The sequence below is a fragment of the Macrosteles quadrilineatus genome, unplaced genomic scaffold (assembly GCF_028750875.1).
Source record: "Macrosteles quadrilineatus isolate MER2022 unplaced genomic scaffold, UCM_ALF_1.0 Scaffold_1__1_contigs__length_201487025, whole genome shotgun sequence".
In the NCBI taxonomy this organism is placed as follows: domain Eukaryota; kingdom Metazoa; phylum Arthropoda; class Insecta; order Hemiptera; family Cicadellidae; genus Macrosteles; species Macrosteles quadrilineatus.
In genome coordinates, this window is record NW_026542594.1 from 153,421,827 (window position 1) to 153,438,329 (window position 16,503).

The 16,503-nt window shown below is 34.7% G+C and overlaps 2 protein-coding genes across 3 annotated transcripts in view; both read left to right on the forward strand.

Annotated features, from left to right (window-relative positions):
- Window positions 1–1,625: 1,625 nt before the first annotated feature.
- LOC128987696 (WD repeat-containing protein 37) overlaps window positions 1,626–16,503 on the forward strand; it is a 49,615-nt gene continuing 34,737 nt past the window's right edge. For both annotated transcript variants that reach the window (XM_054408694.1, XM_054408686.1), the window contains exons 1-2: window positions 1,626–1,725; window positions 7,737–7,890. In XM_054408694.1, coding sequence (XP_054264669.1) covers window positions 7,745–7,890 — 146 coding nt within the window. In that variant the 5' untranslated portion in view covers window positions 1,626–1,725; window positions 7,737–7,744. The remainder of the gene's footprint in view (window positions 1,726–7,736; window positions 7,891–16,503) is intronic.
- Window positions 1,671–5,309, forward strand: LOC128987708 (secernin-2). Its single transcript, XM_054408705.1, is given in 2 exon segments — window positions 1,671–2,205; window positions 2,208–5,309. Coding segments are annotated over 2 exon segments (1,233 nt in total). The 5' UTR covers window positions 1,671–2,025; the 3' UTR covers window positions 3,261–5,309.

Below are 16,503 nucleotides of genomic sequence, written 5' to 3' on the forward strand. Positions count from 1 at the left end.
TTATTATTCTGTGTTTTTATGTTTAGGCCCCATAGGATGTTTGGAAGTTATATTAAATAAATTTTTTATTTAAATATTATTCACTAAAATATATTATTGGAACATATTTTTTTAATATTTAATAGATTCAAAAACATATTTTTTATATATTTAATATGTTTTAAATATTATATAAAATTGACATTAATACACACTTGAGATATATCAAATAGATTTTAAATATATTTATTCATATGTATTTAATATATATTTGTGCTACTAGGGATATCTATAAAAGAGGAACTATGTATGTGTGTGTGTATGTGTGTATATACGTTATGGACTCCGAAACCGCTCGACAGATTGTAATGAAACTTTCAGGCATTATTTAGCATCTTTCAAGGATGGTTCGAGTGAAGTTAGGTGCAGATCCGTCAAAAGGGTTCTGCCCATGGTTCTGCCGTTCTGCCCCAGAGGGTTTTAAGTGGGCCAATGTCAGACTTTTTGATCTACAATGTTTACAAATAAATATAATTTAAAAGCAGATGTTTACATTCACCAACTGTTTTGAAGGTTTGAATGATCACATTCTGTATTAGCTAGTCATGATTTGAAATAGTGCCACAGTGTTTCTACAGAGTGCAGCCACAGAAAACATACTACTATAACCGGTGGTTATAGTAGTATGTTTTCTGTGGTGCAGCACAGAAAACTATTTTACTTTTGAATAAGTCCAAATGTATTAAACCCCAATCGCAGCACACCTGTGCACTCAACAACGTTTAAATTCTCCAATGTTAAATATTAAAAACATAAAAACCTTTATCATAGTATTATAAACAACAAAAGGGATGTCTTTTTTTTAATTTATGACAACAGCTAATTTGCAACCAAAAGGTGAGTGAGCGTAGCGAACGAACATCAACCTGGAGGTGAGTAAGCGTAGCGAACAAGCTAACCTGAAAACAAGTGAGCGCAGCGAACGATTTCCAACCTGAAGGTGAGTGAGCGTAGCGAACGAACTTCAACCAGGATGTGATTGAGCCATGCGAATACTTATGAAGTTAAGCGGGGCAAAGCCCGCGAGTACAGCTAGTTTTCAATATTTTAATGAATTTATGTTCATAAATTTACATCAATAAAGTGCGAATTAATGAGCTGATGTCACCTGTCTGCCATGTTATCTTATAGGACGTCTGTCACTAAACAAAACCACTTGCGACGTTGCCAATTATACCAGGAGTTAAAGGTGGCCGTGCTTTTGGTCGAACTTTAGTTGATACTAATTTAAATTTATCACGATAGATTAATTACCTACTCTGGTTCATTGTATGCTTAAATGTTTTGTTTCAAAGTTATGCATTCAAGTTGAAGAAATATTTTCATTGAATAAATATTTTCGGAGTGTCGTATCATAGTAAGGCAACACTAAATAAACTTTTTTTATTTATTGTTGCCTTGATTATAAATTAACCAAAACCACGCACAAAGGAGTCTTTTTAATCTATGCCATGGTACAGGTTGCTTCACTCAACCTTTGCATTTTAATCAGCTGTTGCTTTGCATTTCAGCTGTTTCAAGATAAATTTGTTGGTTGGATTGGATGGAACTATACAATACGAATACAAAAATAACAACTTGAAACTTAGATTGGAGTTGGAGTTTGGATCGACCTTAAGATTAAGGAGGAAAAAATGCCGTAGAGGTAGTGTTTGATAAAAATTCTGGGATCTCGATCTTATCAACGTGAGTGTTTATTAATGGATTAGTGACAACAGTTTCCTTCTATATTTATTTCTTCATAGTTTAGGCCTAGCCTTTATAGCAGATTACTGTTCCCTTTATTGATTAGGCTACCCGTTGGGTTTCTACGATACAATTGTTTGTATTTGTAATTAGGCCTACTTCAGTTTATAAAGCTGTTTATTATTACCAGGCTTACAATTTATTGTCATAAGTAGGTCCAACTATTTCATTCTTAATGCATAAATAGTTTGTCACTTCATACCTGACCGATTTGATAATTTTTGAGGTTAAGCTAACACAATGAATCTTTATGGATGTGATACGTTTGTTGTTCTTCCACCTTTAACCAAACATGGAGATATAATCTTTGGTAAAAACTCAGATAGACCATATGGAGAGGTTCAAGAAGTTGTATACTACCCACACAAAAAATGTCAATCGGGATCTAAACTGCAATGTACTTATATAGAAATTGATCAATCAACTACCGTACAACTAATGCTGTCCTTCTGAGCAAGCCATCTTGGATGTGGGGGGCAGAAATGGGATCAAATAATCATGGGGTAGTCATTGGTAACGAAGCTGTCTGGACTGAAGTAGATGATAATATGAAAACCGAGAGACTTCTTGGAATGGATCTTTTGAGGCTTGGACTTGAAAGGGCTACAACTGGCAGCGAGGCTGTAGGTGTTATTACAGAGTTGTTAGAACAATATGGCCAAGGTGGACCGTGTTCTGATACAGACACTCAGTTATTATATCACAACTCTTTTCTCATTGCAGACAAGAAAGAAGCCTGGGTTTTAGAAACAGCTGGCAAGTTGTGGGCAGCAGAGAAAATTAAGTCTGGTCCTAAAAACATATCCAACTGTTTAAGCATAGGGACTAATATTTCTGCCATGTCTAAAGACCTCTTAAAATATGTTAAAGAAGAAAAATTGTGGTCAGGAGAGGGAGAGTTTGATTTCAAAAGTGTACTTTCCAGTCAGGGATGCAACAGAGAAGAAGCCGGCCGGAATATTCTTCGCAATTTGTCTTCTGATAAACAGTTTGACACAGAAAAGATGTTTCAAGTCCTTCGTAACAAAGATTCAGGCATTTGTAGACCTGCAGATGATCCGTTCCACACTTCAGGAAGTTGGGTGTCAGTGTTAAGTAGCTCTGAAAGTAAAAAACCTTCTTGTCACTGGGTGACAGCGACTCCAGACCCTTCTGTCAGTGTTTTTAAACCATTTGTCTTCACTTCAAAACCAACTATACCTCCCGAAATTATAAGTCCAGCATTTACTCAAGATCCAGCCAAAGCTAAGCCAAGATTTCAATTCAAGGTAGATCGCCAGCATCAACTGTACAAACTACACAAGAAAGCTTATTATGATGAAACAACTGTAAAAATATTAAAAGAAGTCGAGAAGACTCTAGTTGGAAATACATCAGCTCTGCTGCAAGCTGTTGAGGAGAATAAAATTGATCAAGAGCACTGTAATGAACTTCTTAAAACTGCTGTTGAAGCAGAGATTAAAGTGTATGGTTAAGGACCTATCCTAGTAAACACAGTTTGTAGAGGTCTATACAATCTCAATTGCTTTAATCAAACTTATTTTTTTTCTTTACAAACTTCTATGTAATTTTATTGTTACGTGTAGCCTATTGTATATTTTTAACATTGGCCTACAGTACTGGTAGGCCCTACTACTGTATACACCTACCAATAGTTTAGGTGCCTACTCCATTACAGTAGACACCCTCTTAATCAGCCTCACATTAACCAATAATCAGACTATCTGCCCTCGCAAAATATTATATTTTGTTTTAATTGACCGACCTTGTTTTGTGAGCAGTTGGGTTTAAACGCCACTTTCTAGGAATCTCAGCATTCCGCTCCCACGCTTGGTGATGGTCACAATATCAACACGCTAAACTCTACAGGATGTTAGCCTAGGCCTACCAAGAATAAGTTATTTTATATTTTCCAACAAATACTTGCATCTTGTAGGCTGATCTTTAAATTTGAAAATATATTCTGTACTGTATTACAATGGATTTGGAAAGCATTAATTGATATTAGTAAAAAGAATTAAAATAAGAATTTTTATTGACTATGACTAGGCTATACCAAGTCTATACTATATACTATATCTATTCCTCTGAAAGTATTTGACTTTACCGAGTTTTGGATTTATTTGTGCTTTCTATAGTCAATACTTAAGAAAAAAAGGAGGTAAGTGTTGTTAATAACCGACCTTTTGAGCTATCCGACCTTGGTCTGGTCCCGATAAGGTCGCTTAAGAGGGGGTCTACTGTAGGCTACATTTAAAAATAGCTTTTTAACAATCAGACAAAATGTAACAACAGAAAGAAGACTTGATGTATCGAATGACAAATGAGATAAAATAGTTGTTCCCCTTAATCAATTGCTTTCCTTTATTATTTTAACTGTTTTTATTTTGATTATGTTATGCTATGGTTTGAAAGGATACATTGTTTAGGTTTGCATTTTTAATTGTTTGCAAAGTTTTAATTTAAAAATATGTAGATGAACATGTTAACAAAACTTTTAACTTTAGAATAAGACGTATCCATATATAAATCCCAAAGTACCCATGAACTTTCGAGAAAACTAAAAGTCATACCCCCATAAACCATATACAGTACTTAAAATGTCCGTCATGTCAAGAAACCTTGCGCTTAACTATCCATTATTTCATAAATTGCCCTTTAAGGTTGTAATTCCTTTCTAAAGGGAACTTTCCATTACCGGTACCTAATGCTAAAAATACCTCAGCTGTACATTTGTTTGTTATTCTTTCAATTTATTACCTTATTAAAATCATGTGTGATTGTTTGTATTACTATACAACTGCATTCTGTTTTGTTAATTTCAGCTTAACCAATCGATAGTTTTAATAATAGGCCTACTTATTATGAAGTAAAACGGGGTGAAGCCTGTGGGTAATCAGCTAGTTTGATATAAGTTGTAAAGTGCTATTAGGCATACTCAACCATAAAAACATGTATGATTTCATACCCTGTCATTTAACTGTTTTTTTTTTTTAATTAATGTTCTTATAAAAATATAAAATTACTCTTAAATGTTTGTTTAATCTTAATGCAATACGAGAGGAAGAGCGTTTTTATAAACTTAATGATATAGAATTTGTAGAGATGAAAATACTTATGGCTTAGTGACATTATTTCAGACAGTACATACATCAACTACTGTTACCATATTGGAAAACAATTATTGCAAGTTTATTGAACAAAAAAATCAACAAATTAGTAGTAGGTCTAAAGTAAATGTTGACTAAAAATGTATAATCTACAGTTTGCAAAAATATTGGCCTGAAATCATACCTACGGTAATACATTCTATTTTTGTGTCCTTGTTAACATTTTAAAACTTTGATGGACTGACAGACCACAGACCTCTGCAAAATCGTGTGTATTAATTAATTATTTTAGTTGGCTTTTGGGTATTATTCTGTTTGGGTTTGGCATAGGCCTAGTGTATACATATTACTATTTCACAAACTATGAGTATTAAAATTTGTTTATAGCTTTTCAATAACTCTATGATGCTAGTAAACAACTGTTAAAATATCTCGATTACTTTTATTTTCCTTGTTAACTAAAAAAAAAACAAGGTAACAATTACTACTGAGGTCGCATTATTAAACAGCAGCAAAGGTTTGCGCTGTTTCACTATAAAAAGCAACTGCTAAATTGTCATACAATTTGCAACCTGCTAGTTTCCCCTATGATTTGCCTGGTTGCGTTTTTTAAAAGAAACTGTGGTAGAGGAACTGAGTCCTGCCCACATTGGTCAATAACTGGTGTTGTTGACATTAAGTTGTGTGACTACAATTTCTGCTTTCCTGTAAAAACTCAAAATAATTTGTAAAACCTTTTAGATTGTGTTTATTACTACACATAAGCAGACTCTGTTTAGGTACAGTAATGTGATCATAAAAGATTAACAAAAAAAATATAATAACACTCTACATTTATGTAGTGTAACTTGTATTTACATTATCTAATAGGACCTATTTATTTTGGTCAATGCACTTATAGAACCTAAGCGGCTACCACTGAATAGTAACCTTCAGCGCATTAAAGGGCCTAAACCCGACCAACGGATCAAGAGAGTACAATCCAATGAGCGGGAATTATTTTATTTAATATTTATAACTCAGGGTCAAGTCTGAGAAGTGAATAATATGGTCTGCTCTGATTGCAAACTTTTAAAATTGTTTTTACAGAGGGGGTGGATTTATAAAATGATAATGGGACTGTATTATAGTAGGCCCACCTACAAAGTAGTGCCAGGATGGTTGACAACATACCTGCACACAGCGGAGCCTGGCTGGTTGCCTGATGGGCTCAGGGATTGTAGATGGTCAAAATTATTATAAAATTCTTTCCACAAAGCATTTACAGTTCCTTTTGAGATTTTACTGACAGTATAGGCACCCATCCTAGATTAATAGGGATGTAAAGGTGGCTAGGTAAAGTAATGTTAGTTACCGTACTGTACAAGTTGTTCTTGTCTAACAGGATTGGTGTGAAAGGTCCACCAATTCTTCTGCATTCTGGAGGCTGCTAAATTCAACATGTAAGGTATCAGGTTTCATAGAGATATTCACAAAACCTGTCAAAATGGTTTCTCATCTTCTTGTATAAATGAAAATCTTGCCTTTTAAATTCAAAGGGTGAACAGTTCAGTCTTAATCAACTATAAAAAAAAAACTCTTAACAGCAGAGCTTTTGAGCAATAACATTTCATCAAGTCCTTCCATATTGAGTGGTAATAAGTCAGTAAGCGTAGAGCGTCGTGTGCCCCCCTCATACTGGCCAGGTACCAGTACTCAGCTAGTAAGCGAGTACAGTACCTGAATACCATCCCAGATACCCGCGTCTACCCCGGCTCTGCTTTGTTCGTACCTTTAGACAGATTAGTAAGACAATGTGCTTGGGTAAATAATATAGTTTTAACTGCTTTGATCTTCTAAATTGTACTTAAATACTTTATAATTTAATACTTTCTTATGAAATGGCGACCATACTAATGTAGGTATTTTAAGCCAAGTATATGGGATAGTGGATTGTTAAGGTTGACAAAAGGTTTGGAGAAATCACTTCCACTAATTTAATTTCTATTCCCTATTGTTTAAATGTTTTAAATAGGTACAAATTTACCTTTCTATTTATGAGAACTAAGCTGAAACTAGTGAAATATTTCAACCATCTATAAAAAAAACCAGAAAAGATTTTTACAATTTACATTATTTTTGGGGTCTGCAAAATGTACAGTTTCCTATTTACTAATTGTAATTTCTAGCAACAGTTTGGTCCTATTTATCATTAATAGTTTTAGATCAATTATGAGAGGGTAAAATACAAAAGATTTGGTCAAATTGCTGTGAGTTAGTGATGACTCGCATGACAGGTCAATGGTCTGTCCTAATCCCTTGCATTGTATTTGTGTGAGTAGGGCCAACTCTTCGGCCAGCCATCAGCTAAAGCCTTATAGCTTTCCATGAAAAAATGAGAAAAAACTGGACATATTAAAAACGACAACAGAGCACCGCACTACTTTGTTTACTCCTTTGACTGTGTCATCTCTTACAGTAGGTTTCTTTTTTTGTAGAAAACTTTAGCAGTTGTAACTGCCTTTCATAGCTAAACTGTGTTCTTTACAATATTAACAGTGCTTTTTAGAATAACATATTTAGAATCAAAAGTAATAATATAAACTTTTAGATAGTTGTAAATTTCTTGTAAAATCTTGTAAATTTGGAACATAAAAATCCTAGTAGGCCCTAACTGAGTCCAACTTTAGTCACTGTAACTGTAAAGTAACTACATTGCCGAATCTATAAATTTGTTGCATTGAATAATTTGGTTTGTGTATGAATTTTATTTAATATATGATCACTGGGAGAAAACACCAGTGGATACAAATTCTACTTTGTATTTATAACCTAATTACGTTCTCTCTTTTGATTATCCAGGTACTAAAATGCCTCATGACTTGGGCAAGCCACCCATTACAAAGCGAGTCAGTATACCCAAGTACAGTGGAGGAAGTATACCCGAGAGTGAGTTGAATCTACATAGCTTGCGATCTGAACTCGAGGGTGATTCCAGCCTACCTTTGGTGATAAGGTATGGACATTGTTTGTGTCCTCTCTACTAATACAATACAATTGTTTGTGTCATTCAATAGATTTCACTGTTAAACATGTATTCAGACCGCAATTGATCTATGGGATGATCATTTAGTAATGATCATTAAGTACAAACTCGTTAAAACGGGCCAGCCGGTAACACGGCCGATCCGACAAAGCAAAAAGCCGTGTTGGCCAGAAAAAGAACATTAATTACAAATGAAAACATAGGATAATATTTTTTAGCTGAAAGTATAAAATATGTCAAATAGCACTTGTAATAATATATTTACACTTACACTGTTTACTCACTGAAATGTTTCGCGCATTGGGTCTGATGATGTATTTATTTGTATTTAACGTCTTGTGAGTAAACAGTATTAGTGTAAATTAACTAGGTGGCGTTTGCAGAGGCATCCACAAAATTGAGCGGAGTCATCAGTGTTTCATATATATTAGTACACCTGTTGCTCGAATTCGAGCAATTTCATAGTGTTTCGTAGAAATCGCCTTCACGTATTATATGTAAGGACTAGTTGCTCTGCCCGTGCTTCGCTACAGGGTGAGAATACAGGAGAAAATAATTCGGTTTTTAAAAATCCACGGAAAATATTATTGAATTCTGATCTTTATTTGTATTTGACCCAATACTTGCTTTATTAAACCGTGTGCTGTTTGGTTATATTCAACGAATAACATGTACACATGATGCAAAATATCTTGACACATGACAATTTTCCACTAATGAAGTAAGATTTAAACAGCTGTGTTAGTAAATGTTCTTCAAAAGAAATACATTGGGGTTTTAATGGCCTGTGGGGCAAAGCCCGAGGACTTTTACTACACATATTGGTGAAAGGGGGCGTCTTCACATAAAGTAATTAATTTTGACACATCGTTTGTAAAAATCCGTCCATTATTAACAGAGGAGTAGTGTTTAGTAGAAATCGCTTTCACGTATTATATATAAGGATTGTTATTGACCTTCACCATTGAGCTTCATAATTATTTTTACCTACAATTTTAAGTGAAGAGAACATTTGTGTAAAGATAAAATATTGGTGTAATTACATTAGCTACAAGTTTTTTCTAAATAAAGGGGGTTAAAGAACTCAGAGATGTAATTTTAGGCATTTTTGGAGACCTGCATTTACATTATATTATTAAGTTTAAACCCAAGAGTTAGTCACTTATTCTGAAACAGGGTGGTACAGTTATAACCTAGAAATCAACCCGTTATAGTTTCGGATTCTACCATTTTGGCTATTGGCTACTAATAACTGCATAAGAGGGCTTTATGTGATGGTGAGTATATAAGTGAAAACACTAAATATTTTATCGTTACAAAAGTTTATTAACATTCACATTTGCATTGATTCAAGCGTTTAAAACCATAACCCATTTGTTACATGCTAATAATTTGTATAATCAATCGGAAGGTGATCGAAGACAAAGATTAAGCCGTCGAGTTTTGACTAAAATTGCTGTGCTTCCTAGTCGTCCTTGTTGATCTTGACAAGATGGAACTATAGTCTACGTAGCGGCATTTCAAACATCATGAAATCCACAATCATTCTAGGAAACCAGCGTATAGATGATATGTAAATTTTGTTAACGTGTATGGTTTTCATTCAAAATAATTCATCACTTTTTTTTATAAAAGCTTATATTTAAAAATTCAGTTTTTCTCAAGTAAGACAGTCACATAAAAAATATCAACTAAGACACTATTATTTACAAAGCTGTATGTATTACCATGTAAACACATACACTTTGTTCACATTAAAACACGTGGTTCTGTTCTTAAAAAACCCACAACATTCATATGCTAACTAGAGGACCCATGCTTCTCTGCAGTGTTGAAGTAAATATCATATCCGAGAAATAATTAATATTATGATTTTTGATTGAGTAATACAGTATCTTGAACATAACTAAATGAAACGATCAATAGCTCAAATTAAAGCCTATAGTTTACTGATTATTTTGAGTCTTAAACATATAAAACACATAAACAATACTGAAGCTATTGATTTTTAATCATTGAAACCCCTTATAAAATATAATTTTTATGTTGATTGTTCACCTTGCGTTTGCTTAAAACTCTTGCAATTTGTATAACTTATAGTGTTCAGTCAAGTGTCTTTGTTTTTTAGTATTAATTTTAAATGTCTTTGTATTTAACATCCCATCATATGACCATTATCCATTGTTGGATTCATTCATCGCGAATCACCTCTCATAACAACATGTACTCATTATTTCTCTCATAAATTAAACCTCTTTTATACCAAAACCCTCGACCTTTTACTCTTTATTATAATAACACCGCAAATTTTTGGTCCTATCGAGCCGCGGATTTTTGGTCCTTTCGAGCCGCGGATTTTTGGTCCTTTCGAGCCGCACATTTTTGGTCCTTTCGAGCCACGGATTCTTGGTCCTATCGAGCCGCGGATTATATCTACGAACATTAGTGCGACTTTTTTCAAGTTAATTTAAATGTCTCGGATGAACGCATTTCATCCAACGTGAAGCCGCCAAGGACACCGCATCGCCATTTTGAACTTTACGTCTACGTCACGATACAGTCCACACTCCTCTCATTCCAAGTGTTCAACATCGTCATCGTTCTACTGTTCTGCTAGTTCCGCTCCGCATTCATCACTTCGACTTCGTTTCGTCTACATCGCTTCGCAACGTCAAACGTCAAGAAACTCAAAAGTAAGGTTATGTTTGTACTTCGAAGACAACGCACCGCATCTCATCGTAAGTTATCAATACCTACAAGAAAATAATAAAGAAACCCTGATTTTATTCCTCAGTCCTTATCCTCAAATTACTCCATCCATTTACAATATCTAGACTATTTACTGAACTCATTGAACGATCTAGGCCTAACTTCCAAAATGAGATTTTCCACATTTTCTAATAGATGCAAATTGCAATTAAATAAATTAAATACGATTAGTGAGTATATTCAATCATGTCCATCAGAAATAACAGAAGCTCAAACCACTAAACTTAACCTTTATTTGCACGAAGCTAAAACAATTTCTGCCAATTTTGAATCTAACCTAGATAAGCTTCTTGATGTTGATGACGACACTAACGTTTTTTTCTGACAATGAAGAAGCTATTTCAAAGCTCCAGAACGACATATCAGAACTCTCAATTAACATTCAAACTGAAATTTCTCTTCTTATTCAGAACTCTAATGATGAACACTTGTCAATTAACTCGGTAACATCAAACCCAACCTCTAGGCCTACTACTAGCATAGTAAAATTGCCTAAGCTAGAACTGAAGTCCTTCAATGGTGACACTAAAACATGGATATCCTACATTAACCTTTTTGATACTACTATCCACAACAGTAGCTTATCCCTTGTTGAAAAACACCAGTACTTGATAAGTTCACTTGAAGGCGAAGCCTTACACTTAACCAAATCCTTGCCGATCTCGTCTTGCAACTATACAGTAGCCTATAATGCTTTACGGGAAAGATACCACTCGAAGCGTAGGCTAATCTCTGTCCACCTCAGTAAAATTGTCGATTTGCCCAATATTACTGACAAATCTATCAAAAACCTCAGATCATTTTTAAATGAGTTTAATGAAAATGAACAAGCTCTTAGTGTTCTTGACTATAATGTCATGGAAGACAACTACCTACTAAGTATGTTGATCTTACGAAAAATGAATTCCAACCTCTGTCAAGTTTTTGAATCAAAACGCATAAATTCGTCTGATTTTCCTGAAGCTAGTGAAATAATTAAATTTCTTAAAGACTTTTGTAACAACAGTGAAGATGCATCTCTCTGTCACGCTCCACAAGTAGCTCCTCTCCAAATATCCAACCCTCACCAAGTTCCACGTCAAATTGATGAATCATTTCAGTTTCAACATCCTCCTATGGCTTTGATATGTACTTCAAATGATTTGAAATGTTTTTGCTGCCATAAAAATCACAAAATATACAGTTGCCCTGTCTTTAATAGTAAAACCCCTCAAGAAAGACTTAAAGTTGTACGCGACTTAAAACGCTGCACAAATTGTCTTGGTAATCACTTTGCTAAACGCTGCAAGTCTACTAATACTTGTAAGACCTGTTTGAAACTTCATCACACACTCCTTAATTTTTTGAAGCCTACTAAGCCTATGGCTGATAACAAAAATCACTCCAACCAAGAACAAAAAGAAGCAATAGCAAACTCAAAACCTTCGAAACTGACAGCTGTAACTCCTGGCCATTTTCTTATCAACTCTTCTCTGACAACTGTTCCTGACCCAACAAAGATCTCACCTCTTATTGATAATTTACCTCAAGACATCACCCAAAGCCTATGCTGCCGTTGGAGTCAAGAATATTTTAAGACCCCTCATCAGCGTTGTTTCAAGTGGAACCTCAAGAAAGAAAATCTCAATGTGTAGACTCTGATTGCTAAAACACACCAGCTCCTCATAGCTACAGACCAGCTGGATCCTCATTCAAGACCATCATTCAAAGTGTCTTCATACCATTAAGCTGCATTCTTTAAATAATTTTTCAACCCACTCTGGTCAATTCTCATACAAATTTTATATTTTTTCAATTTCTCTTTTGTTGAACCTTGTTGGTTCAAAGGGGGTGGTATGTTCAGTCAAGTGTCTTTGTTTTTTAGTATTAATTTTAAATGTCTTTGTATTTAACATCCCATCATATGACCATTATCCATTGTTGGATTCATTCATCGCGAATCACCTCTCATAACAACATGTACTCATTATTTCTCTCATAAATTAAACCTCTTTTATACCAAAACCCTCGACCTTTTACTCTTTATTATAATAACACCGCACATTTTTGGTCCTATCGAGCCGCGGATTTTTGGTCCTTTCGAGCCGCGGATTTTTGTTCAACCGAGACATTGAAAATAAACACTAAAAAACAAAGACACTTGACTGAACATATAATAACACCGCACATTTTTGGTCCTATAGAGCCGCGGATTTTTGGTCCTTTCGAGCCGCGGATAAAGCTTAAATAAAAGCCATTTTTCACTGAAGGGTCTAGACCAAAATATATAGGATTGTAAATTATAACTGGTGAAATACATCTTAAATTGAAGAATTCGAAAATAAATCAAATTTATGTTTTTGGTCGAGTAATACAATAGATAAATATGCCGATACTTGATGTGAAATCTTAGCGTGCATACGAAAAATTAATGCATGAAAATCGATCAGGTAGAAGAGCCAAATGAACCCGGAAAAGAAAAATAATTTAACTCCCACTCCCATAAGAAATACATGGGGAGCAAATTTCGTTTACGTACAAGCCGAGTGGGACTTGGCCGATGCTTGATGGGAAATCTGTGCGTGCATACCTTCAATTTGAGACCTCAATAATGAAAATAGGTCGGGTAGAAGAGCCAAACGAACTCAGAAAAGAAAAACCAAATTTTACTCCCATAAGAAATACATGGGGCGCGAATTTGGTTTACGTATACGCCGATTGGGACTGTAGATAAATATATGCTGATGCTTAATGAGAAATTTGTACTTGCATAGCTTCAATTTGAGACTTCAATCATGAAAATTGGTCGGGTAGAAGAGCCAAACGAACCCGGAAAAGAAAACCAAATTTAGTTCCCGTAAGAAATACATGGGGAGCAAATTTTGTTTACGTATAAGCCGAGTAGGACTGTAGATAAATATATGCCGATGCTTGATGGGAAATCTGTGCTTGAATACCTTCAATTTGATACCTCAATCATGAAAATCGGTCGGGTAGAAGAGCCAAACGAACCCGTAAAAAAAACCTAATTTAACTCCCATAAGAAATACATGGGGAGCGAATTTCGTTTACGTATAATCTGAGTGGGACTGTAGATATATATATTATGCCGATGCTTGATGTGAAATCTATGAGTGCAAACCTTCAATTTGAGACCTCAATCATGAAACTCGGTCGGGTAGAAGAGCTAAACAAACTCGGAAAAGAATACCCAATTTTTAAAAATTATATACTAATTCAAAAACCAATTCATCGCTAATACGAGTATAGGGGTTACTAAAATACTACATAAGGTTTCCCCAAGTAAGCCTAGAACAAGCCTCCAAACACAACTTCAACTGTTAATTTAGTTGGATGGACTCTTAGCAAACATGTTTGTTTTATAATTTAAAATGGAACTGTCAATAAACGTCCAAACAAAATGTTAAGGCTATTAGTATAAGATTCAGGTTAGTGTCGTCATTTGATTATTTTTTATGATCTATACCGTTTCTTTCTAATATCCGTGGAATAATGCTATCAGCTATTTCTTTATCTACTTCATAAGTCATTAGCTGATCTTATGCCTTTGTTTTGTTGTCAAATACTGCTTCCATAAGGATTACATTGAAACTTTGAGGGGCCGTGGGACGGATTCCTAAGAGATTTGTTTGACGCCATATAGATGTTGGCACTCACCGATATGGTATTTATCACCATGCAAAATTTGAAAACAATTGCTTCAGCCGTCTAAAAGGAGTTTGCGTATTACGAAATGCATAAGAGTCAATGTATAAGAGCTTCGCTCGTTCCACTCAATTAATAGAAGTATTATTTGACATATTTTTATACTTGAAAAGGTAATGTAATACCACGTACGATGCTGATCAAGGACGCGTTGCAGAAAGTCAACAGTCCCGGAAGGTCAAATAATTTATACCTGTGCCGCTAGGTCAAAAACTACAATGTTTGCAGTGTCTGTAGATCAAAAATCCCAGTAAGTCAAATAGTACAGTCCGGGCTAAAAACGTAGTCTATGTTAAAGCAATTGACTTATTGGGAATTTGACCTAATGCAACAGCAGTTTTAATATAACGAAATAAGATAAAATATAAGTTCAGTTTCGCTGAGTCAACAGTGCCGGAAGGTCAAAAGTATAATCTGTTAAAAACAGCGATAGTCCTCTCGACGCATGACTTCAATAATTTCGTGTTTTGGTGTACTTAAAGTTGTGCTAAAATTTTGAAAATTGGCACAGAGCTTCTTGGTTAGTCCTACTCGATGACAGTTTTGTTGGAACTTTAATTATTTACCGACCTAATTAATAAAAATTGATATGTATGGTGAAATATTTTTAAATCGTGATTTCTAACATGAAAAAGTTAGCATGCGAGATTTTTTTGTTTGTTTTTGGGTTAGAGATGTTTTGTCTGTGGCAAAGTTGTAGCTAAAAGTGCGATGTGTAAAATATATTTTTTTTAAATTTTTTACAATAAGTGGTTCAATAGATAACTTGGGTTGAAGAGGACGGCAAATTTAGCATTTCGCAACGCATGGAAAGAACTACATCGTACGATGCGACTGCTGAGTGGACTTTTAATTTACAGTTCTAAGGACAAGAAAAAGATGAATATACAGATTACCAGTACATTCATATTATATATAAAACATCTTTCTGTATTACCAGCTTACATTTTTCACTTATATTAATAAGAATACATCATAAACAGGGTGTTAAAAATAAGCGGAGAGATACTTTACCTAGTTAGTAATTCCTTGGGTCAAAATAAACAGAAAATGAAGGATAAAATTTTTTTCCAAAATCGTTTCGTTAACCAGATATCCGCCATTTTGTATTTTTTACATACCGTACAAATATTTATCTTTACACTTTTTCAACCGATGTTTATGAAACTTGGTATGTATGTTAAGGTAGGAGAGATCCATGTTATAAAAAAAGATTCATCTCGATTCACCCTAAAATTTCTACATTTAACACTTAACTACAATATAATATAATTTACTACACCACAATATTTACGTATCACCATAAATCTTTAATAAAATAAAACGTTAACATTTTTAAAATTCAAAGTAAATCAATATAATCTTTCTTTTTTGAAAAATATAGTAAAAAAAATAAGGCGATGTTAAAATAACGACAGGCGAGTTTCGATCTGGGTGTTTCAGGTTTGAACCTAGGAGGATTTAACATTAATTAACATTAATGTTTAATCCTCCTAGGTTTAAACTAATTGAGAGGAATACATGAAACCGAAGGGGGGAAGTAGCAAAAAGTGCACTAGTACTTACTAGTGTCCAATTACAATTTGATGGATTTAACCAAAACCTTTTCTATTTCACTTATTTTCAGCTGTTAAATTTCAAACGATACGTTTTAGCTACAACATTAACATTATTATCATCATCATCGTTTGAGTTTGGGTTTGCGGCAATGTATTTTTATGTACATATGTTACACATGTTACATATTGCGAATGATTGAGTCCTACCTTTCAGACCGCGTCCTGCTCTTTGACACCAGCGAAGGTCAGCGTCGGATCTCTGTCACTTCTGGGGCTGCACAGGGATCGATCCTTGGACCTGATCTCTGGAACGTGTCTTACGACAGTCTGCTTAGACTTGAAATGCCAGACGAGACCCGCCTCGTTGGCTACGCCGACGACGTCGCTGCTCTGGTTGCAGGCAGAACCGTTGAAGAAGCAGAGCTTAAACTTGGTATAGTGATGCTCCGTGTCAACGAGTGGATGCGGGACCACGGCTTATCGTTGGCGGTTGAAAAAACAGAGATCGTGATCCTAACCAAGAAAAGAATTCCCACCGTCCTTCCTTTGC